Source organism: Syngnathoides biaculeatus, chromosome 8 (assembly GCF_019802595.1).
Source record: "Syngnathoides biaculeatus isolate LvHL_M chromosome 8, ASM1980259v1, whole genome shotgun sequence".
Taxonomy (NCBI): domain Eukaryota; kingdom Metazoa; phylum Chordata; class Actinopteri; order Syngnathiformes; family Syngnathidae; genus Syngnathoides; species Syngnathoides biaculeatus.
This window is the reverse complement of record NC_084647.1, coordinates 26,662,858-26,685,776: the sequence shown is the minus strand read 5'-3', so window position 1 is coordinate 26,685,776 and position 22,919 is coordinate 26,662,858. Positions and strand designations below refer to the sequence as shown.

Here is a 22,919-nt window from a genome sequence, read left to right as displayed (position 1 = left end):
ACGTTGAAAAGAATTTAAATATTGTTGCATTGTGTTTTTATCCATCCATTTTCCTTTGCTGCTTATCCTCACAAGAGTCGCGGGGAGTGCTGGAGCCTATCCCAGCTGTCAACGGGGAGGAGGCGGGGTGCACCCTAAACTGGTTGCTAGCCAATCGCAGGCCACATTGAGACAAACAGATGCACTCATAATCACACCTAGGTGCAATTTAGAGTGTCCAATTAATGTAGTGTATAATAAGTGTCTTAATTTTAGTCTTGTGGCTCTCATGCTGTCTGCTGGCTAGTGCCTCTTGTCATGGCTTGGAAAGCCCCACAACAGCCCGGTGGGGTGTAATTCCAGGGACTGGAGGCTTTCTGTGTATATATTTTCACGCAATGGTGGATATTGGGATGTGCAATGTGTGCGACCCCACAGTGCGGCCCTCAAGCTTCTATTTTCCTCTCCTACCATCGCCTTTTGGGTTTGCATCTTGTCTTGTTCCTCCCCCGTACTGGTGGATATCTTTAACATCAACAACTTGCTCAATACTCTTTCATAACCTTCTATGTTTGCGTGTGTGTGTATGTGTGTGTGTGTGTGTGTGGTGTGTGTGTGTGTGTGTAGAACAAAGGCGCTGCCGAGTGTTCTCCATGCTTGCCGGGCCACTTCTGCAGTAACGAGACCACAAGTGAGGAAGCCATGCTGAGTGTCATGGTGTGCCCGCCAGGCTTTCTCTGCTCTAAGGGCTTGGCTCGAGACCCCCGCCGCTCAGCCACCCTCTGTCCTCGTGGGTTCTATTGCCCTGGAGGAGGGATCGTAAGTTTGAAAAATATACAGTCAGCCTTATTATTGCTTCTCGCTAATGACTATGTGGAACATTTCCTTGTAGGATCCCAACCCCATCCCCTGCCCTAATGGTACCTATAGTGATCGTCCTGGTCTAAGCGAGGTCAATGAGTGTGTACCATGTCCAGAGGGGAAGTACTGTTACTCTCAGCAGCCTGAAGAGCACCCCATCACCGCACCTGTAAGACTGCAGTGAGCATACATAACAACGTGCATGGTTCAGTATACACGGCATGAACTAAAAGTATTGGGGTACTTTGCCATAAGGGCAACACCTCAGTTGTAGTTAATTCCAGATATGATTAACAATGTTCGAGGATTCACCAAAATTTTCCCATGAGGCCCTGATGGACCTTACTTTTGCACAATGCCATTTGGAACAGAAAAGGTACATCCCCAGCCTGTTTTCACAAAGTTGTAAGCATTCATTTGTCCAAACTGTCATGGTCAGATTATTGATTAACATTAAATGTGTGTGTGGGGGGGATTGAGGGGACCACTTCTACCCATCCATCAATCCATGTTCTTTATGGTTTGTTTGTCCTCATTTTATGGTCACAGATGCGCCAGAGCCTCTCCCATCTGACTTTGAGCAAGGGGCAGGGTACCCTCCTCAACCACTGTCTCCAATTAAATGGAGGGTACATAAAGGGAAATAATTATTAATTCACATTTTCACACCAATGAAAACTTTAGTTTCCAATCAACCTAAAGCCAATTGCATACTGAGTGATAGGGCTGAATGTGAAGTGGGCCATCACAAAAGTCAGTCAAAAAACAAGCGGCACACTGGATCCCTCCACTATGGGAGAACATTGAACCTGTAAACATTTATTAGGTTGCACAAAAAATATACTGTATTGTTTTTTTTTTTTTTATTAAACCACAAAAAAAAAAAAAGTCGATTGCCACAAAGAGAGGTAACGAGTGACAATAAATTAAAAAATATTTGTATTGATTGGTGGGGTTGAGGTGCATGTTTTTTGTTGTTGCATAGCTTGTGTTCATTTTTGATTGGCTATAACATCTGAGGCCGTTTGCTTGGAATACTGTATGTTGTAGACTGGCCTTTGTCCTGATGGCCATTACTGCCCCACCGGGACTGGGTACATGTATTCCAACCCCTGCCAAGCTGGACAATACAGAAGCACTGCATCTGGTCACAATGGAGTGTTGTGTGTCTCATGCCCGTCCAGGCACTACTGTGACAGATCAGGAGTCCACACACCCTCTGTCTGCCCTCAGGTGGGAATACAGACTGTTTTATTGACAAACACAAGATTTCCAGCAGTACATGTAGCTTCCCTTTATCTTTACCTTTACAGGGTTTTTACTGTCCGGAGGGATCCTCCTTTGCCCAACCTTGTCCGGAAGGAAGCTTTGGCTCACGCTCGGCTCTCAGCAAGGAGTCTGAGTGTACGTCTTGTGGCGGAGGCTGGCACTGCAGTGGTGTGGGCCTGGCAGAGCCCTCTGGGATCTGCAAAGGTGGATTCTACTGCAGAGAGGGAGCCAAGTCTGCAGTATGTAATGATAATGTAATGTCTTACAAGATTTTTATCAGGACTTAAAAAATGCACAATGACTCCCATCGTGGCACTAAAACTAAATGCTTTTTTTGTTGCCATGTACACCTACGCTCAATTTAGAGTCTTCAACTAACCTACCAGAGAAATTTTAATGATTTAGAAAAAAATCACCAGGTATATAAAATTAGGCCAGAAAATGTTTTATGTGTTTCTTTCATCTGGTCTTTTGTCGTCATACCAATGTCTTGGTCACACTCATGCCTGTCATTGAGGAGCTCTAAAGCGTCCTTTCCAGCCTGAAGACTGCGTCCTCTACCATTCACGCCAAGGAGGTGGTCTGAAACAACCTCCCCAGCAGACAATCCAAGGGGAAGGTGCATTTTTGGGGTGTGGACATAGCTAGCTAGGTCTATAAAGGCATGCTCAGGAGAGTTTGCTATGGAAATAGTCAAGATTACTGACCTCTACACCTCAGTTGAAAACCTTTAAGACCTCAGATCCCACATCATTCTTTTTTTTTAAGGGTGAGGATGAATGGCTATGTTCTTTCACTGACTAAAATCTTGTAGAATATCTTTCCAGAAGATTGGAATCTTTCTAAACTACTTTCACTTCCCATTGGGTTCATTTGCACATATCCAAACACTTGTTGTCCACTCGGGCATCTTTTATTGTGTTTCTATCAAGGCTCCAGTAGATGGCCGGACTGGTGGTTTGTGTCCTCCAGGAAGTTACTGCCCACCAGCGTCCTCCACTCCCATTCCCTGCCCCGGAGGGACCTTCAGCAACATCTCTGGTCTTGGAAGGGCTCAGGATTGTGTCAGCTGTCCACCAGGGTAAGACTGCCTTACATCGAATACCACTGGTCTTAATACCTAGTCCCTAACGTGACATTGTACCATTCTCCCTTTAAGGTTGTATTGTTTAGGTTACAACAACACCCATCCTTCAGGCCCCTGCGCTCCTGGATATTACTGCACTGGTGGTTCAGATACTCCCCTTCAGCACGAAACGGAGCAGGGTTACTATACATTGGAAGGAGCAGTAAGACCAGAGCCATGTCCTCTTGGAACTTTCCAACCAGTATGAACAATAGCTAAAGTTGTGCTGATGCAGACTTAATATAATTATTCAGGGTTGTTTTCTCTTATCCCCCAAAGCATGGAGGTGCACAATCATGTTTGCAGTGTCAAGGAGGTCGACTGTGCAACCAGACCGCCTTGTCCAAGCCACCACTTTGCCCAAAAGGATACTACTGTCCTCCAGCATCTCCTGTTGCCCACCCGTGTCCTCCAGTTGGTTTAATGCGGAATGCCTCTAGCAGCTATTAAAAGCCTGCATGCCTCTGTTCAAATGCCAGATTTTGGAATGTAAAACCAAACTTGAGCTTTTTTGGCCATAATTCCAAAGTTACGTCTTGCATTAACACCACAAAACTCATCACCAAAATAATAGCACACCTACAATGAAGCATGATGGTGGCATGGTGGCAGAGTCATGTGTTTCCCCTGTTTTTGTTCCGCTTCAACTGGGTTTTATCATAAATAGTGGCAATGTGTGCTGACTTCCATTTAACATGAATACTATTGGTTTCTTCTGGACAGAGCTACATCCAAATTATGAGACGGAGGCCATTTTTCAGAACCACATTATTTTGTTTTTTAAATGAGTTGTTCAGGTTATAGATAATTAGCTGTGGAAATTATTTTGCTCTCATTTTTTGGGCATTTGAATAGGGATGTGTAGACTTTATTGTGTGTGTGTGTGTGGTGTGTGTGTGTGTGAGAGAGAGAGAAAGAAAAGGGCAGTAATAAGCGAAATTTTATTTAATCTGCTAATAATAGATGTATTTTTCCAGGAATGTTTATGGTTTACAGTTTAAATACTTAAATACTTTAAAAGTTTCTAAATGTCTACTGGGTTTTCCCCTTCCAGAGCAAGAAATTCAGTCAAAACTTTCAGTGTCTGATGATCATCCATCAATAACGTCATTTTCACAATGGCTGACTGGAAAAGGACAGGCTTGAACAAAACTTTTTTTTTTTTTTAAATAAACTTTCAAACAAGATTTAAACTTGAAATTGTGAACATTTCTGAAAAAAATACTAGAATGTTAAATTAAATTGGGCTAATCACTTCTTGACTGCCCCTCAAATATATAATATATTAATGCAGGGGTGGTACTCCGATGAGCCCGGTGGTGAAGAAGTGCGGCATTGTCAACCATGTGATGCAGGATGGTTTTGCAGTAAAATTGGCCTCTCTGAACCAGAGGGCCTCTGTGATCCTGGGCATTACTGCATCTCGGCAGCCTTGACAGCCTCTCCAGTAAGATACAAATAAGATGACTTAAACAGTCGGGATACTTTTATTGTACATTATTAATATCATCATCATGTGGTCGTTTAGAAGTGGTATTCTAAGATCTTTGAATTGTTGGTTTCCATGTATTTCAAGATGATTTTGAATGATAGAGTAACAATTATGATTATTAGCAAAGTAAAAAAAAAATATATATATATATATTATGTATATATTGTATATTCTGTAATATGCATGGAATGAAGGCTTAATTGCCCCTAGGTGTTATTGTGAGTCTGACTGTTGTTTCGTCGTTTACGTGCCCTGCGATTGACTGGCAACCAGTTCAGGGTGTAACCCCGTCTCCTGCCTGGTGATAACAGGGATAGGCTCCAACATACCCCCGACGCTTGTGGATAATAAGTCACTGTCACAATTAAAATGTATTTCCAAAATTACGAGTGACAGTTGGCACGGTGGGTCAGCTGGAAAGCGTTGGCCTCACAGTTCTGAGGTCCCAGGTTCAATCCTGCACCAGTCTGTGTGGAGTTTGCATATTCTCCCTGTGCCTGCGTGGGTTTCCTCCGGGTACTCCGGTTTCCTCCCACATCCCAAAAACATGCAACATTGGACACTCTAAATTGCCCCTAGGTGTGATTGTGAGTGTGACTGTTTGTCTCAATGTGCCCTGCAATTGGCTGGCAACCCGTTCAGGGTGTTACCTGCCTCCTGCCCATTGACAGCTGGGATAGGCTCCAGTGCTCCCCGCGACCCTTGTGAGGATAAGCACCTAAGACAATGGATGGATGGATGAGCGACATATTGTCTGTACACCGAATATAAGCTTTATCAGTCCCACAATGAAAATTTGCAGTTTCATCAGCAATACTAGTATAAAAAAAGCAAGCATAGATTACACAGAAAATGTACATACCTTTTGTGTGGGGTCCCTCATTGTTTTTCTTTGTCTTTAAAATCCAATCAAATGAGAAAAACACAAACATTAGAATCCAATCTGAGGGTGATCTCGTCCAGTGGTTTCCATTGCTTGACTCCTTTAATGCCCAGACAATGATCTACTACTTTGAGTTGATAATGCTGATGTTTCTCCACAGGTTTCTGTGGACTCTGGGGGAGTGTGTCCTGCAGGCTATGTTTGCCCGAGGGGGACCAAACACTCGCAGCAACACCCCTGTCCAGTTGGAACCTGGAGCAATACTGCGGGGGCCCAAAACCTGTCCTTCTGCCTCCTCTGCCCACCTGGACTGTACTGCAACACGACTGGAATTACCCAACCTTCAGGGATATGTGACACAGGTGATGTACTCACTGCAGCATCTTTAAAATATGCGTCAAAAAACTTATGTACCGTATATAAAAATATGGAATTACACTAGTATAGTCCATTTTCATCCCATTATTGGGCCCTGTTTGGGTGTTCGGAGTGGACTTCCAGTTATTGGATGCGCTAATATAGATAGTCAAAACATGAGTCTTTGTAATTATAGATCACTGATAGTACAAGTACACTGATAATAAAAGGTCAGAATCGTGGGTAATAGCTCTCCCCAATAACAATCTTCCTTTTGTTCCCCTAGTAAAATATTTAGTTACAACCCACTATATATTATGCTTTGTAAAAAATGTGAACAACTGAAAATAAAACATCATGTCTGATAAAGTTTTTCAAATCCCTAAGACTGTCGTTTTTTGTTGTTGTTTTTTTAGGGTTTTACTGTTCCGGCGGTGCAGTGTCTCCAAAGCCACTCGATGGTACAACTGGGGACATTTGTCCCGTCGGACACTACTGCCTTGTCGGTTCAGAATCCCCTACACCGTGCCCTGATGGGACCTACACTAAGACCAAAGGTTCTTAGCAAGTCTGGTGAAAAGGGATATCATAAAATATGGAATATGTATTTTTAAAAAAATTGTTTCGTTCAAAGGTGCAGAAACGTGCATTGATTGCCCCCCTGGGAGCTACTGTCTTTCAGGGGAGGGCATCCAGCCTTGCCCGTTAGGTCACTATTGCGTTGCAGGGGGTGTGGATGGCATCCTACCTTGCCCTCCTGGCACATACAACCCACAGTTGGGCTTCAGCCAGGTGGAGCAATGCCTCATTTGTCCAGCAGGTGTGAGCATTGTCTCATGCTTGACATCACTTTGCTACGTTAGAGCCAAATCACATGTGAATCAAGAGCTATACTGCGTGTTGTATTTCATTAAATATGTAATGATTCTTAAGCATTATGTTCGTTATTCTATCTTGACTTTCTTATATTGTTTTTCATGGCTGTTAACAGGTTTCTACTGTGAGGACTGGGGTCTGTCTGAACCCACTGGGCCTTGCCAGGCTGGTTATTACTGCATGGCTGGTAATTCAAGCGTGCCAATATCACACCTGTCAAAATGATGAACTGGATCACACAAGTTGACTTCCAACTTTTCAAGGTGTAAACTTCCCAAATCCAGATGGAAACTACAGCACCGGAGTCGGAGGAACATGTCCAAAGGGGAGCTACTGCCCCGAGGGAACCAGTCTCCCTCTTCCCTGTCCCCCAGGAACATACTCAGACCGGTGAGAAAACAACAATAAAATACATTTATAGGAAACAAAACATTAATTTGTGTATTTTTAGTCTTTACATGGTAGATGTCACTGGCTGCAGTTCATGTCCGGAAGGTCATTTCTGTGCTACTGAAGGTCTGAGTCGTCCATCGGGAAAATGTCAGGCAGGGTTTTACTGTCCGGGTGGAGACAGAGCAGCCACAGGTAACAAAAATAATAATAACAAATTACTGCTATACACTATACCTACTGTACGCCAAGGCCAAACTTTAGTGCAGCAATGAATAAACAACTAATCGATTATAAAATTCATGGCTAACAGTTTATAAAAATAATTGATTTTAACACCTTGTTTAATTTAAAACTGTATAAATCTTCAGAATTTTTTGTCTCTAAACAGTGAATATCAATCCATCCATCTATTTTTTTGAGCTGCTTATGCTCACGAGGGTCGTGGGACCGCTGGAGCCTATTCCAGCTGTCATCGAGCAGAACGTGGGGTACACCCTGAACTGGTTGCCAGCCAATTACAGGGCACATGGAGACAGACAAGCTGCACTCACAATCAAAAATAAGTGACAATTTAGAGTCTCCAATCAATGCATCGTTGTTGTTTTTTTTTTTTTTTTTTTTTGGGGGGGGGGTGTTATGGGACAAAACTGAAGTGCCCGGAGAAAACCCACGCAGGCATGGGGAGAACATGCAAACTCCACACAGGCGGGGCCGGGATTTGAAACCCGGTCCACAGAACCGTGAGCCCGAGTTCATGTTAGAGAATCAAGCAGCGGAGGTATACATTGCCAAAATATGGTGTGTAATAATACAGGAGACTGATTGTGTTTTATCAAAATAAGACATTTGAAATCATCTTCTTTTACTTTGAAAATCTACCAATATGTTTGCCTCTTTTGTGACATCTTATGGACCAAACCAGTAACTGAATCCTAATCAATTTATGTTTGTGTTTTTTCTGCACTGTCAAATTAAAATAATGTCATGTTTTTATTTTTAAGAAAAATCTAATATCCATTGTAACTGGGGGTCTAGCAGTGAATGAGTTTTAAAATAAATACTGCACCACATAAACCATCTGGAACAGTTCACATTAAATATTTACATAATAAAACTACAAACCATAAACCACTTAAAATATACTGTATAGCCCATATAGACTCTTAAAATCTGATCATTCACAACAATTCGGCCAGAAAAATGCAGCTCAATGAAGTGGAAAAGAGTGTTTCAAATGAAAGAATACAATTGATTTGAACAAATATTAGAATTTAAATGGAGATAAATGCAGGTGAGTGCTTCTGAGAATGTTGAGGTCAGCAGAGAAGGCCTAATTGATGAAAAGACAGTTTGATATCAAAGGAAAATGCACATATTTACACAACTTGAATAACACCATACAAAACTAATTTATACTCTTTGTGGAGAAAAATATCTCAAATAGGCAATACAGAAACAGATGTTGACAAATGTGTGAGGGTGTTTTATTGACTGTGATAGATGAATTAATCAGGGTTCATTGCAAGATTCATCATAATAACAGCTTAACAGGCATGATCACAGCAATTTGCCACGTCTACTTGCTTTTCCCTCCCCAGGCTCAGAGGGAAGTCTTTGCCCACCCGCTCATTACTGCCTAGAAGGTAGCGCAGGCCCAGCATCCTGCTCAGCTGGATCCTACACAAACCTCACTGGCCAGTCCATGTGTTTGCCCTGTCCTGGTGGCTACTACTGCCCAGAGAAGACAAGTGACTTCGCCAAGTTTCCCTGCCTGTCAGGCTTCTATTGTCCCGATGGTAGGCTCATGCCTGCCCATTTCATTAGGAAATTCTGTACATCAAATGAAAGCCAATACAAGAGTGACATTACAAATTCTGCCTTTCCAAAGGCAATAATTAGTACTTATGTTTGAGTACTCATCAATACTGAGTACCATTACCTGACAATGCCGTTATGTCTCTCAATTTTGATGATGAGTTTTGATTTTGTTGTCTTCAACAAAGCAGATATAACACTTGTTATATACACTTAATAATCCTATTCAATTTATCTTCAAGGTATACTGTATGTACAGGTTCTTTTTGTTCACACCTTGTCCGCCAAGGGGGCAACGTGGTGCTCACATGCAGATAACATACGCAGATTTGATGAAAAGATATAAAGAAGAACAGTGTAGCAAAACTACAAGGATGTCATTTTTAACAATTCAGTAATGATTAATCCATGCGAGTTTTCTTATATCATGTTTCTGTATATGTTGCCTGACCGTTGGTGTTGGAATATTTGTTTTTCAAGGGTTTATGCTGCAACATCAATGCCATTCATTAGCTTTTTGAATTATGTGTTACCATGAAATTAGGAGATGCTAGTGAGACAAAGCATTGTGCTTGAGGAAACAGACATCTAGTTCTTTATTTACTTGTAGTTTTACTGTGACCTTAAAATGGGAGTGTCAACAAACAACTTGAAGCAAGCACACAGTGTCTCTTTTGGTGGTGTGAAATCTGTACAACACATGCTTAGGACAGAACATGAGTACAAGTACAGATCTACATGATTACTGTTATTACATTACAAGAAGATTATGTGAAGCAGATCTTCTGTTTGGTTTCCCCTTTTAATTTTAAAAACTTGAGTTTTGCATCATTTGCTAATTTGTTGCAGACTCATTACTTTTATTTGCACGTCTTTGTAAAACATCTGGTTGTATGAGGCCTTTTCCATTTTGTTATTCTTTAAAATTAGAATTATTTTTGGTTCTCTTCGGGAAGAACCCTTAGAAACTTGGAGTAGATCCGGATAAAGATGTATCAGACGCTTGCCAAATTAATATTTTTCAACAAGACCTAAGTCAATAATGAGTGAACTTTAATGACACAAATAGTTTGGTGCCGAGGCAAACTTGGATTGTTTGGACCTTGATACAATTCTGTATTCCATGAAGTCCTATTGTATTTATCTTTTTAAGGTGATATGTTTTGATAGCGTTGTCCTATTAGATACCACTTCCATTATGATTTTGTGCTATATGTTGCGTCTGGTGAGTGGAAGTGGAGAATACCACAATAATTTTTTCCCCTTAATTTTATCATATGATTACCATAGGTACAAGATATGCCACCCAGTACCCTTGTCCTCGTGGCTATTACAATCCCGAGCCCATGACTCAGAGTCTGGACAGCTGCCTGCCTTGCCCCCCTGGACACTACTGTGAAAAGGAGGGGCTGACTAATGTGTCTGGAAAATGCAAAGCTGGTAAGTAATTAGTTTTTTTCCATCCCCTCCCAGACTGCCCACCTCCACAAAAAAGTCCAATTTATCATTGTCAGTACACTGTCTTCTATTTCTTAGGCACAGCTAAAGTACGGGGCAGACCAAGCAGTAAGACACAAAAAGCCCAACTCAAGAGTGTGAAGTCAGTTCAACTCGATTTTATTTCTATAGTCCCAATTTGTAAAAAGTATTATCTCCAAGTACTTTATGGAGCACGTCGAGAACCACGCTTTTCAAATATGAGAGTAAACCGACCGAACATGACCAACACTAAGCGACAGAGTTCAGGACAAAGTCCTAATAAAAAAGAAACCTCAAACAGATTGAAATGTTTGTTTTGCTTCTGAAAGGATAGTAGGATGGGGGAAGAGATAAAGAAGCGGTTTTCAACATTAATTTCACGAGCAATAACAAGGGTATTATGGTAATTAAAGCCCAAGTGACGTGCCTATAAACATTCTAAAATAGGCATTGTAATGAAAAATGTAGATAACATTATTTACTTCAATGTCTATACGAAACAATAAATATGAGCAGAGAGCATGTCATCCATGCGCAAAGTTGCAGAAGTCCCACTCGACATCGAAGTGGTCGCCATATTGCCTGCAACGTCATCAGCAGATGTCACACTGGGACAGTCACCGTTGAGAAGATGCTGTGCAACCTGCTATAGGAGAGGAACAAGAGAGATTTTCGGATTTTTCCAACGCCCCTTCTGACACGGAAGCTGTTTTTGAATAAGAGAACATCTCACAATCGAGTGAAGTGACCGGGGCAATATTAACCAATCGTTTCGAGCCATATTTAGATGATATGCGGATAACATCAAACTAACAACAGACTGCCCGACAGTATGTAGTGTAATCAGCCACGAGCGACGACAACGCCGCGGCCCGGGCGCGATGAGTCACTGCAGCCCCGCCGCAGTGAGCTGATCTCAGCTTTCGGCCAGAGTGGCTCGTCGCAGCGCCGAGCTGGACCACTTTATGGCGTTGTCGTCACTCGGGGCTGAATGCGCTATCGTCTGTGACGTTTGTCATCGCCGCCGTCGGTGATGAACACTGCTGCTGATGTCAGTGATGGACAACGTTGACGGATGAACAATGCTGCCAGCGGCGTTGTTCATCGCCGATGGCGGCAGCGATAAACATCGCCGCCGACGATGGCGCACTCAGCCGCCGCGATGAGCCACCCCGGCCGAAGCCGTGATCGGCACGTCGCACCCGGGCCGCGGCATTGTCATTTCCCGCGGCTGAGTATGCTACATACTGTCATGCTGTCGGCTACATACTGTCATACTGACGGCGGCAGCGTGACGATGGCACTCTCAGCCGCGAACGACAACAATGCTCTAAAGCTGCCTGGCTCGGCGTCGCGATGATGAGCCACCCCGGCTGAACCCGTCATCGGCAGACGACACATTTGGCACCCTTGAGTTACGTACGTGTATCTTTTGTTACGTTCTGAGAGGATTACGCCCCCTTTCCCCAACTTTTATTTTTATTTAGTAGCTCTATACACACCTACCTGTCATTTGGAACCCACAAAGCTCTCGTCCTTTGCACCCGTGCAATCCATTTTTCATGACGAACCGGGTCTCTTGCAAACTTATGAAGGGCAAATCCGTCCTCCCGAGCCGGCATTTTGGCTAACACGAAGGAACACGGGCTACCTTCCAGCAGGTAAAACTAGTATAAACACACGAGACTGCCTGAGTGCGCTCCTGCTTATAACGTATCTTTTCTTTCTTCTTCTCGAAAACAAATCCCTCAAGAGGATTTACATGGCAGGAGTTACAAAAAGCTATATACGTCAAAATCATGTCTTCTGGTGAAAAACCAGATGGGTCCATTCCGCATGTCTTTTTTATTTTTAATTGAAAACATACTAAAAATCATGCATTTCATGTCAGTGGACCTTTAATTTTCAGTATTAAAGGTATGACTAATACTACAGTAATGATAGCAGATGTAAAAAAAGCGTTTCACTTCTGACTGCACGGTTTCTGCATTGCTGTCTGAATCCCTGAAGGGAGAAAAGAGTTTTGTCATATATTTGGCATCTTAACAAAGTCATCGCTTTACACAGTTCAACAGAAAAAAACATCATCACAGTGCTAGAAATGAGAGCTTCAAAAACGAGAAAATTTAGTAACAGTCCATCGTCTCGGAGATAAAAAACAACAGAATATTCCTCATTAGAAAGGTAAACGGTAAAATATCTTGTCAGTTAATCAAGAGTATAGAATGAAGAAACAAGAAAAATACGATATTCAAGAGAAGTTGGGTTCTTGAGTACTTAATAATACTAAGTACTACTTTATGATTTTTTTCGAGGGGAGGCTTGATTAGTGTGACTACGTTTTTTTATTTGCATTTGTCCCATTATGTTCTTGCTCCAGATGTCTCCTTTTTTCCTTCTCCTACTGTATCCCCGCATGCATTGTTCCTCCCAGGTTGGTTTTGCGTCTCAGCAGCTTGGATCTCGCAGCCATTCGACCTGGATAATTATACAAACAGCAATTGTCTATGCCCTGCCACTGACACAGGAGGTCGCTGCCAGCCGGGTTTTTACTGCCCTGCTGGTAGCTCCGAGCCACTTCTGTGCCTTCCTGGAACTTTTTGTAATATATCAGGTAATTAGAATATGATGAACCTAAATACAAGCTATCATGTTACAATCATTGATTATCCTAGTACAGCTGGAAAGTGTTTTGCTCTCCATAATAATAAAGGCATTAGATTGTACATGTGTACCATACACAAACTCCTGTAAGTGCACTATTGGTACAAAACTGCTGTTGTTGATCAACAGGTTTGGCTTCGCCGATGGGTCCCTGCTCTCCAGGTTATTATTGTGAAGGAGGAGCCATCGAGGCCAAGCCAACAGATGGCGAAACAGGCAGCATCTGTCCAAGTGGGACATACTGTGGTAAGTGCCGCTTCACTACCTCGGAAAAGTTCCTCCGCTAATTGCCAATAAACATTTTAAGTGAGCTTTTCACAGGGTATTTAGTAAAAACGTAGGAGGAAAGGAGACAGCAGGCAGACTCTAAATCTTCTTTCATAAAATGTACACGACAGGAACATAGAAAAATACCCATGGGTTTTATAAACAAATCTGTATGTGGATAGATGAATGTATTTACAATTTTCACATTTCTCCTTGATCACAATGAAGTAGTATTAGGTTAATGGAACACTGTCCTGAAATACACCCTAGACCAATAAACGAACCAATGAAGTCTTGTCAAACTACTATGTTTGCCACCCCACAGTTGAAGGCTCAAGAGAACCACAATTTTGTCCCGCTGGTACGTTTTCTCCAGTGCCCGGTCTGACCAACAAGGCCAACTGTCAACCTTGTACAGCAGGGTTCTATTGCAGTGGACTGGGTCTCAGTTCACCAACGGGGCCCTGTGAACAAGGTCTGTGTCAGGATTTATGACAAGCGGAACCTCCAAAGTCAAACGTGGCCATGGTAGTACAATTTGGAATTTAGACAGATTTGTCTTTAAACATTATGCCTCCAAATTCAAACAAACATGTGTGATGTTAGCTAATTGATCATCTAAAATATGAACCCAAATGGATGGATGGAAATCATTTTGAAATTGTAACAATAGTGTCACGTGACAGAACTTTTGACTTCGGAGGTTCTTTTGTATCATGGTACATTTATATGCTAATTCGACTTTTCATACCTATTGCCTTGTCAAGATTTTGTAAGAATCCCACGTCAGTAATTGGTTGCTTGTTGACTTTCCAGGTTATTGGTGCCCCCCTGGTCAGATTGTCGCAAACGCGCTGCCATGCCCACCTGGTCATTTTTGCCCAATGGGGAGTGCAGCTCCACAGTCTTGCCCATCAGGAACTTACCAGGATCGAGAGAGACAAACTTTTTGCAGGATATGTGAGACAGGTGGGTCCCATTTAGCATGCAGTTCTTTAACAGAATACTTGAGCAAGCATGCCTCAAAATGGTTTATTCATTCTTAGTTGACAAAATGATCTACATGTTAACATTAATTCAATTAATTAGCCTAATCTGTGTCAGTAGTGTTATTTTAAGAATATTCCCATCTGGGCAAAGATTATTTAAATGTATGCGCTTTTCTTCTCACAAGGTTACTACTGTGATCTCACGCTGAGCCCAGCCAATGGCTCTTTGCTGAGGCTCTGCCCGAAAGGACATTATTGCCCTGCAGGCACAAGCATGTCCGAGCAGCACCCTTGCCCCGTAGGCTCATTCAACCCGAGAGAGCACGCAGACACCCTTGTGGCCTGCATGCCATGTCCGAGTGGACAGTACTGTCCTTCGCTAGGACTTTCAGAGCCGGCAGGTTCGATCAAGGAGTCTTGATTGATGTAACTGCATTGGCGTGTGGTTGTGATGCTTTTTCCCCACCCATAGGACCTTGCCTTGCTGGCTTTTGGTGCAAAGCGGGAGCATCCTCTCCGACACCGTTGGACGGGCTTTCTGGCTCAAAATGTCCTCTCGGTCATTACTGCCCTGCAGGTAACCGTCCACTTCTCGAGTAACCCAAACAAGCATCTGGGTCAGTGTTTACTGTAATATTACTGTAATACTGAATGTAAAAGATATAAGGCATGTTTCTGACTCAACTTAGCTTTATTCAGAGAGGACCTTGAAAATAACCACCACTAAAGCAAAGTGTTGTACACAGATACAAATTAAGCATGTGGACCAATTAAACATAAAACAAAGGCAAAAAAACAAAATAAAATAAAACACTAAAACAAGTGCAGAGTCCCAAGCCATGCTGAAACCTGTCTTTAAGACGTGTTTCATAAATTTAATGACAAGAGCTAGGTTATTTTAAAGCATGGAACCTGCACCCCCCCCCCAAAAAAAAAAAAAAAAAAAAAAATCACTGTCTCGGTATCCTTGTAACTCCAGAAGCAGCTGCTCAGCTGTCCTGGGGTACTAGCAAGGAGTGTTGGAATAGAGCAGCTCAGAAAGGTAAAGCAAGGAGGGACCATTTAAAGATTTTAAAACAAATGAAATCATAATGAATTAAACTGAAGAGGCGCCCTTGGGAAGGAGGCCAGAATCTGATACATGTGTTCCCTTGGATGTGCTAAAGTCAAGGGGCAAGCAATATTTTTAGATAATTGGAAACATTTAATGTAGTACTGGCGCACTCTGAAATACATTTTTGAGGCCATGAATTATGATTTTCAATTAAATTCCAATCTGACCAGTTTACAATACAATACAGCACAAATGCAGCTCGTTTTACCGGGTAATGTGACGAAATGTATGCTGCATGCAGTTGTTGACATCCCTCTCTGCACTAATTTAAGGCTACAACTGTTTTATTCATCCTAATTATCATCTGCTGGCCTAAAGGATTTTCTGACAACATCTATCTTGTAACTTTTAACACTGCTTTCTTTAGATTAATGTGTTTGCTCAGAGCGGAGGCACTGACCCTTTCCTTTAAAATGAGGACTTTCTTGGTCCCGAGCTACTGATTGTGGCATCGAAGTCAGTTATTTTCTTGCACTTTTTCAACTGTTGGGGTGTAAAAATGTACCATTTATGGTGCACTTAGCACAATGACTAGTGAAACCAAGTTCTGATTCAGTTTTGTGTAACTTTAGTCATCTCTTAATCTTCCCTTGTAGGCACTACTACTCCTATTGCATGCCCCATTGGCACCTGGTCAAACAGTACAGGTCTCCACACGCAGGAGGACTGTCAAACTTGTCTTGGGGGGTTTTATTGTGACCGAGCTGGGCTAACTTTCCCCACTGGACGCTGCATTGGAGGGTACTCCCCTATACAGAATATCCCCAAAATCACACAACACTTAATTTTTTTTCTGTTGCGTTTCAGATATCATTCAGACAGGAGGTCATCATCAGGTTTTGACAGCTTAGACTTCTGAGTTTTTGTAAGCATATCAGTTCCTTGCCTATGGGTCACTGCCTATGGGTGGAGCAATGTTGCAAGATTTTTTTTTTTCTGTCCCGACTGCATTTGAGCGCTAGTATACGCCAAATCTACACGATTCATGGCAAATTTCTTGAAACTGGTTCTGTTCTTGAGAAACCAAGCAGTGGAAGACCTACTAGGTTGATGAAAAAACCAAACGAGAGCAGGCTTTCGCACAAATCCAGGAAAAGTCTATCTGGTGGGCTACACTGGAACTGAGATTCCACAAAAACTTGATTCAGTACATTCTTGGGTGAGCTTCACTTGTAGAAACTTCAGGTTGTTGGGCACCGTAACATTCCGCTTGAAGCCTTTGAACGACCCTCAGGATAGAAATTTGACTTCTACAATCCTCCCCCATTGTCATTTGGTGAGCCAAAGCCTTTGCTGTCAAATTGTGATGGCTCTCATATCTGTCTGAATGCGACTGAAAAACAAACTAGATAAAGAAAGTGTAGAGTGACTTTTGGTAAACAGTGTATAATGCACTTCCTCTTTCTCATTTTATGATTTTATAAAGGTATTATTGTCTCGGAGGAGCTGTCACTCCCTCCCCTACCGATGGAGTGACAGGAGGACCTTGTCCTGAAGGTTCCTACTGCTCTGAAGGAAGTGCTGAACCAATACCTTGTGATCCGGGGACATATGTTGCCGTTACACATGCCACTCAGTGTGAGCCCTGTCCTCCAGGCTGGTACTGCTTGACTGGCACCTTGCATCTGTGCCCTCCAGGTTTGACATTTTTGTGCTTTTTACAGACCTTAACGGACAGTGACTATTTCATGACAAGAATATGACAGACCTCCATCATGTGCGAGCAATCCTTAAGGTTTCTCTCTGACTTAATTGAAAATTCACTTGGTGGACCGTGATGGTGTTTTATTAAAAATGAGCAATAAACGTCATTATAAAGTAGGCTGCAGCTGACTCATACAGTAGATTTTCTATTTTCCACCACAGCTCCATCTGGATTTGCATTACATGGCCACAACAAAAATGGACTAAACTAACTAACTAACTAACTAACTAACTAACTAACTAACTAACTAACTAACTAACTAACTAACTCAGTGCTGTCAAATCAGGGCATTTCCCCCCACATTTTTGCTTGGTGATGGTAAAAAAAAAAAAAAAAAAACTACAGACGACATTTTCTCTTTCCAAGTGGCAAATAATCACTGTTTTGCTATTATTTGATAAAGTTCATATGAATGTTGTGAGATGTTGTTGGTTAACTGGAATGAGAGAAAGTGCAAAATTATATCAAAACAAGTTATAGTAATCTCCAGATACCGCGTAAACATGCTGCCTCTCTTTTATTGCTTACCACATAGTTGCTCTATTGGTTACCACATAGCAGATATAGAGGATGTGACCGCTGACTCCAATTATTTGTTGCTTCAACTGTAAATGCTGAGAGGTAATGCCATGACCTCATTGTCATGTGTTCTCAGTTTTATCGCCACAGCAAAAACAAACACATAGACCCCCCCGCCCCCAAACAAAAAGGTTAATAGCATTGACAGATGGTGGACATGAATTGTTGCGACAGACCACGACAACCTGCTTGAAACCTACATTATCCCCGATGACAATATACTGCGTATTGACTGATAAGATTTGCAGTTCTCGGGCTAAGGGTTGAATGATGATACAGGACTGCTTTGCGATCAATAGCTGAACTCTGGTTTTGTTCCCCCCGGCTGATTGATCAGGGACCTCAGCACTGTGGTACATATCTCCCTTTTGAAAGTTTGAATCCCACTCCGTCGATATACAATAATTTGGGTGGAAGTGAAGCTCAAGCTTTCTTCGATTGAACAATAACTTTTTACTCTTCTTTTTATTAATGAACATTTGAATTGTCTTTAGTTCTTTAACCCTTAAATTCAAGAATGCTTCCAATTACAGTTAATATGAATAGGTTTGTGTAGAACAGTAGTATGCAAAGGATTCTGACCCAGTGGAATCCCTGAAGTCACCAAATGCGTACCGATAGGTTATTTGAATTGTGAAAATCACAAGTAAAGCTGTCTCAATTCATTTTTAATTCTCCTTAAGCAAATATTACTCCAGGCCAACCTGTGCAAAAGGTAAGGAGATATAGCAGCATGATTTAAAGCAAGAAGCCACGAAATTACCCAAAGACACTTGAGAGTTTCAAGCTATAGACTTTAAAATGAATGAAAAGAAAATTATAATAAAAAACGCGGTAGCGAAAATTCTATAAAGTAAAAACATACATTGCATCAAGAATTCTACCTTATACAACATGTTCTCTTAGCTGGTAAAGCGCTGGCCTCACAGTTCTGTGGACCCGGGTTCCATCCCGGCCCCGCCTGTGTGGAGTTTGAATGTTCTCCCGGTGCTTGTGTGGGATTTCTCCGGGAACTCCGGTTGCCTCCCACGTCCCAAAAACATGGATTCATTGGAGACTCTAAATTGCCCCTAGGTGTGATTGTGAGTGCAAATGTTCTCTGTCTCTTTGTGCCCTGTGATTGGCTGGCCACCAGTTCAGGGTGTACCCCGCCTCCTGCCATTGACAGCTGAGATAAGCTCCAGCACTACCCGCGACCCTTGTGAGGATAAGCGACATAAGAAAATAGATCCATTTATGTCATTACTGTATGTTTTTTTTTTTAAAGTATAACTTCCATTCATTTGTCCATCCATTTTCTCCACTGCTTATCCTCACAAGGGTTGCGGGCATGCTGGAGCCTAAGTAAAACAAACAGTAGTATTTTTATAAATAAAAGTACATTTTTTGGCGGGTGGGTGGCATGGGTTGATGGCATTTCCGTCTATATCAATAAAGAAATATATTTTGAGATTTGAGTGTTTTGAATTACAAGTGTAGTAATGGAACAAATTGAACTTGCATCTCAAGGTACCATTGTACAGTTAGTAATTGTTGAGTATTGTTGTGTTTTCATGAAGTATATAGTAATCCCTCATTTAATATGGTGGCTAGGTTACAGACCTCCTCACCCCGCAATAGGGGATATCTGCAAAATAGTGTCCACATATTTTTGGGATTATTCATACATATTTTAATCTTGTATGATTCTTGTCTCTACATTCCTATTAACCTCAACCATACACCTATAAACATGTTCTATACTCTTAAACACATTTTCAACTTTTAAAATTGTAATACACAGCAGTACTGTGCATTATGTAATGTGTTCTTATTCATTTTTCAGGATTTTTTTTTTTTAGTAAACAGTATTTTTCTCCCAAAAAGTTCAGGATACTTAAAAAATCCTACCTGTGATATAATTCTGAAAAAAAAAATCTAAGAAATACACTGAATCTTCTGTAAGTAGCGAGAGAATACTGTACTCCCTGGTATTGGCTTTGCAGGCTTCTACTGCCCTGAAAGAACTGACTTTGACTTGAGAAGCTGTCCAGAGGGAACGTACGGTCCTGACCCGGGTTACTGGTCCGTCTCACAGTGCAAGCAGTGTGATGGTGGCCATTACTGCTCCTCCACAAATGGCACAACTGTCACCGGAGGGTGTCAGGAAGGATATTACTGCTCACGTGGAAACACCGTTCCTCGTCCTGTCTCGCAGGCTGCAGGTAAACAAGCACGCATGCGGTTACAGGATATGCTGCTCGTTTATAATCCGGCCACTCGGCTGACACTTTCCATCAACGGGCCCCTTTTGAGATGCTTGTCAAATGGCAACCCTGTTTTGCTCTGTGTGCCTCAACAGGGGAGGGGGGGCCCTGTCCTGTTGGCCATTATTGCCCCCAGGCCAGTGTTCATCCTCTGCCGTGTCCTCGTGGTACTTTCTCTAATTTCACCAAATTGCCATCCCAGGTGACTTTCGTTAAAGATCACTTTTTGTAGTATTGCATACAAAAGGCACTTTACTTTGTAGAAAATCTCATCGTATTTGTTGCTTGAAAAAGTTTTTGTCCTGACTCTAAGGGTGTTTTGTTGCTTTAGCTTTGCTATTTTTTAAGTATTTTGCCGCAAAGATACTGCTGGAAATAATCAGTTATGATGCAAAAATGTGTAGGATTTCCTAATAAATTGTCAGGTGACTGAAGATGTATGATGTGCGTCCACTCCGTCCCAGAGGAGGCACTGACATTGTTTGTGACAACTAAACAATGTTGAAAATGAACTGCATCTTATGCTTTATTGTCCTCTGTATCACGATTAAAGGAGGCAGTTATTTTGTCTGATGCGCTGGATATTTTTTTGCAATATCAGATGAAGAAAAAATCGAGTACTTGCTCATTTCTAAGACATTTTGTTTGGCTCAGTTTTTAAGTGCTCGGGTGCAACACAAGAGGACACTTTGTTTGATCTATTTGTGGATGTCTGCCTACTGTTCATATTTATGTTTTATAAGATGGTCACCTTTAATGGTGCATGACACCAAATGAGTAAATAAACTATGCTAAATTATAATGATTTCCCAATTTAATCTAATATTTAAGATCTATATTTTGAGTTCAGAGGTGTCCCGTTCATCACACAGTGGTATTCATATTCAAATTAAACATAAAATCAGAGTCAGCACTCTGGACACACCTGCCACCTGGCTCCTGGTAGTCAAACGTCCTACTTTATTTAAAATAATATGCTTGTTAGGTTAATTGAAAACTTTGAACTGTCCATAATTGAGAATGTGAGTTGTTTGCGTATATGCCCTGTGAATGACTGGCTGACCAATCCAGGCTTTTCGCTCTGCTCCAAGATAAGGGCTACAAACAATGAATAGATTAGAACAGACAAGAGTACATATGCACCGATATTGAGACATCTGTTGAAGGCCAACTGATAAACGTTATACCGTATGTAGTCATTGAGAGAATACACACAATCGCAAAATACAAAAGAAAGAGAATTTATTCATGTACTGTATTCATTTAGGGCTGAAAACTACGTGTCCCTGTGTAGTATTACACACTAGTCTATTGTAGTTAATGAAAATCAAGTTATTGTTCTCCAGCTGTGCCTTGCAATGTCTGCACATTACTTACACTGATTAACAGTTTTTTCATGATGACAGCCAATCAATATTTAATCCTTTATCAATATTATGATGAGGCACACTCATCTTTTTATTAGGTCCTCGCATTCATCCTTTCTCTTTTGCGGCCCTCTCATCCCCTGTCAGGCGGACTGTGAGCCGTGTCTCCCTGGTTCCTACTGTGAGGCTCCAGGTCTCTCGGCACCTTCTGGAAAATGCTTGGAAGGTTTCTTCTGCGCAGGGGGTGCGGTTCAGCCTGACCCACTTTCGGAAGAAGACGGTGGAGGACTGTGCCCAAAAGGTGATCAACAAGAATGAAACGCCGCGATCTACAGTGAAGAAAATAAGTATTTGAACACCCTGCTATATTGCAAGGTCCCCCAATTAGAAATCATGGAGGGGTCTGAAATTTTCATCGTAGGTAGATGTCCACTGTGAGAGAGATAATCGAAAAAGAAAAATACAGAAATCAGAATGTATGATTTTTTTAATAATTTCTTTGTGTGATACAGCCGGAAATAATTATTTGAACACTTGAGAAAACCAATGTTAAAATATGGTACAGTAGCCTTTGTTTGCTATTACAGAGGTCAAACATTTCCTGTAGTTGTTCACCAGGTTTGCACACAGTGCAGGAACGATTTTGCCCCACATCTTCTCGAGATCAAACAGGTTTCTGGGCTGTCGCTGAGAAACGTGGAGTTTCAGCTCCCTCCAAAGATTTTCTATTGGGTTTAGGTCTGGACACTGGCTAGGCCACGCCAGAACCTTGATAAATATGGAAATTCATTCATCCATTTTCTGTACCGATTACCTCACCAGTCGCCGGCCTGCTGGAGCCTATCCAAGCTATCTTTGGGCTAAAGGCGGAGTATATCCTGAACTGGTCGGTACCCATTTGCTGGGCAGAGATAAAAAAAAAAAAAAAAACGGACATTCGCACTCACATCCGGACCTATTGGCAGTTTTCAAGACTTCAATCAACCTAGCATGCATGTTTTGGGTTGTGGGAGGAAACCAGTGGATGACTGTGGTTAGCGCATTTACCTTACATTTCTGAAGACCTGGGTTCAAATTTGGCTTTGCCTGCGTTGAGTTTACATGTTCTCTCCGTGCCCACTTGGGTTTTCTCTGGGTACTCTGGTTTCCTCTTACATCCTAAAAACATGCATTAATTGCAGACTCTAAATTGGCCTTAGGTGTGATTGTAAGTGTGACTGTTGTCTGGCTCTGTGTGTCCTGCGATTGACTGGCAACTGGTTCAGGCTGTACCGCGCCTCCTGGCCAAGGATAGTTGAGAAAGGCTCCAGCGCCACCGCCACCCTTGTGAGCATAAGCGACTTAGAAAATTGAGGGATGGATGAATACGTAGAAAACATCACTTGGTGCATAATTGTTGGGGGGTTACTGGGCCTGATATCATTATGTGGGTTGTGTGCTGAGTACACCACATTGCCT

The 22,919-nt window shown here is 42.0% G+C and overlaps 1 protein-coding gene across 1 annotated transcript in view; it reads left to right on the top strand.

Annotated features, from left to right (window-relative positions):
* Positions 1-22,919, top strand: part of si:ch211-286b4.4 (zonadhesin) — a 91,358-nt gene that overhangs the window by 15,846 nt on the left and 52,593 nt on the right. The window contains exons 17-43 of the mRNA XM_061827297.1: positions 607-798; positions 872-1,009; positions 1,891-2,073; positions 2,154-2,348; positions 3,042-3,190; positions 3,269-3,437; positions 3,515-3,649; positions 4,530-4,682; positions 5,771-5,972; positions 6,384-6,524; positions 6,602-6,787; positions 6,959-7,030; positions 7,107-7,233; positions 7,295-7,428; positions 8,835-9,032; positions 10,342-10,491; positions 12,965-13,144; positions 13,324-13,440; positions 13,787-13,936; positions 14,278-14,430; positions 14,636-14,851; positions 14,923-15,027; positions 16,161-16,305; positions 16,991-17,202; positions 19,834-20,052; positions 20,190-20,296; positions 21,609-21,762. Coding sequence (XP_061683281.1) covers positions 607-798; positions 872-1,009; positions 1,891-2,073; positions 2,154-2,348; positions 3,042-3,190; positions 3,269-3,437; positions 3,515-3,649; positions 4,530-4,682; positions 5,771-5,972; positions 6,384-6,524; positions 6,602-6,787; positions 6,959-7,030; positions 7,107-7,233; positions 7,295-7,428; positions 8,835-9,032; positions 10,342-10,491; positions 12,965-13,144; positions 13,324-13,440; positions 13,787-13,936; positions 14,278-14,430; positions 14,636-14,851; positions 14,923-15,027; positions 16,161-16,305; positions 16,991-17,202; positions 19,834-20,052; positions 20,190-20,296; positions 21,609-21,762 — 4,282 coding nt within the window. The remainder of the gene's footprint in view (positions 1-606; positions 799-871; positions 1,010-1,890; positions 2,074-2,153; positions 2,349-3,041; positions 3,191-3,268; positions 3,438-3,514; positions 3,650-4,529; positions 4,683-5,770; positions 5,973-6,383; positions 6,525-6,601; positions 6,788-6,958; positions 7,031-7,106; positions 7,234-7,294; positions 7,429-8,834; positions 9,033-10,341; positions 10,492-12,964; positions 13,145-13,323; positions 13,441-13,786; positions 13,937-14,277; positions 14,431-14,635; positions 14,852-14,922; positions 15,028-16,160; positions 16,306-16,990; positions 17,203-19,833; positions 20,053-20,189; positions 20,297-21,608; positions 21,763-22,919) is intronic.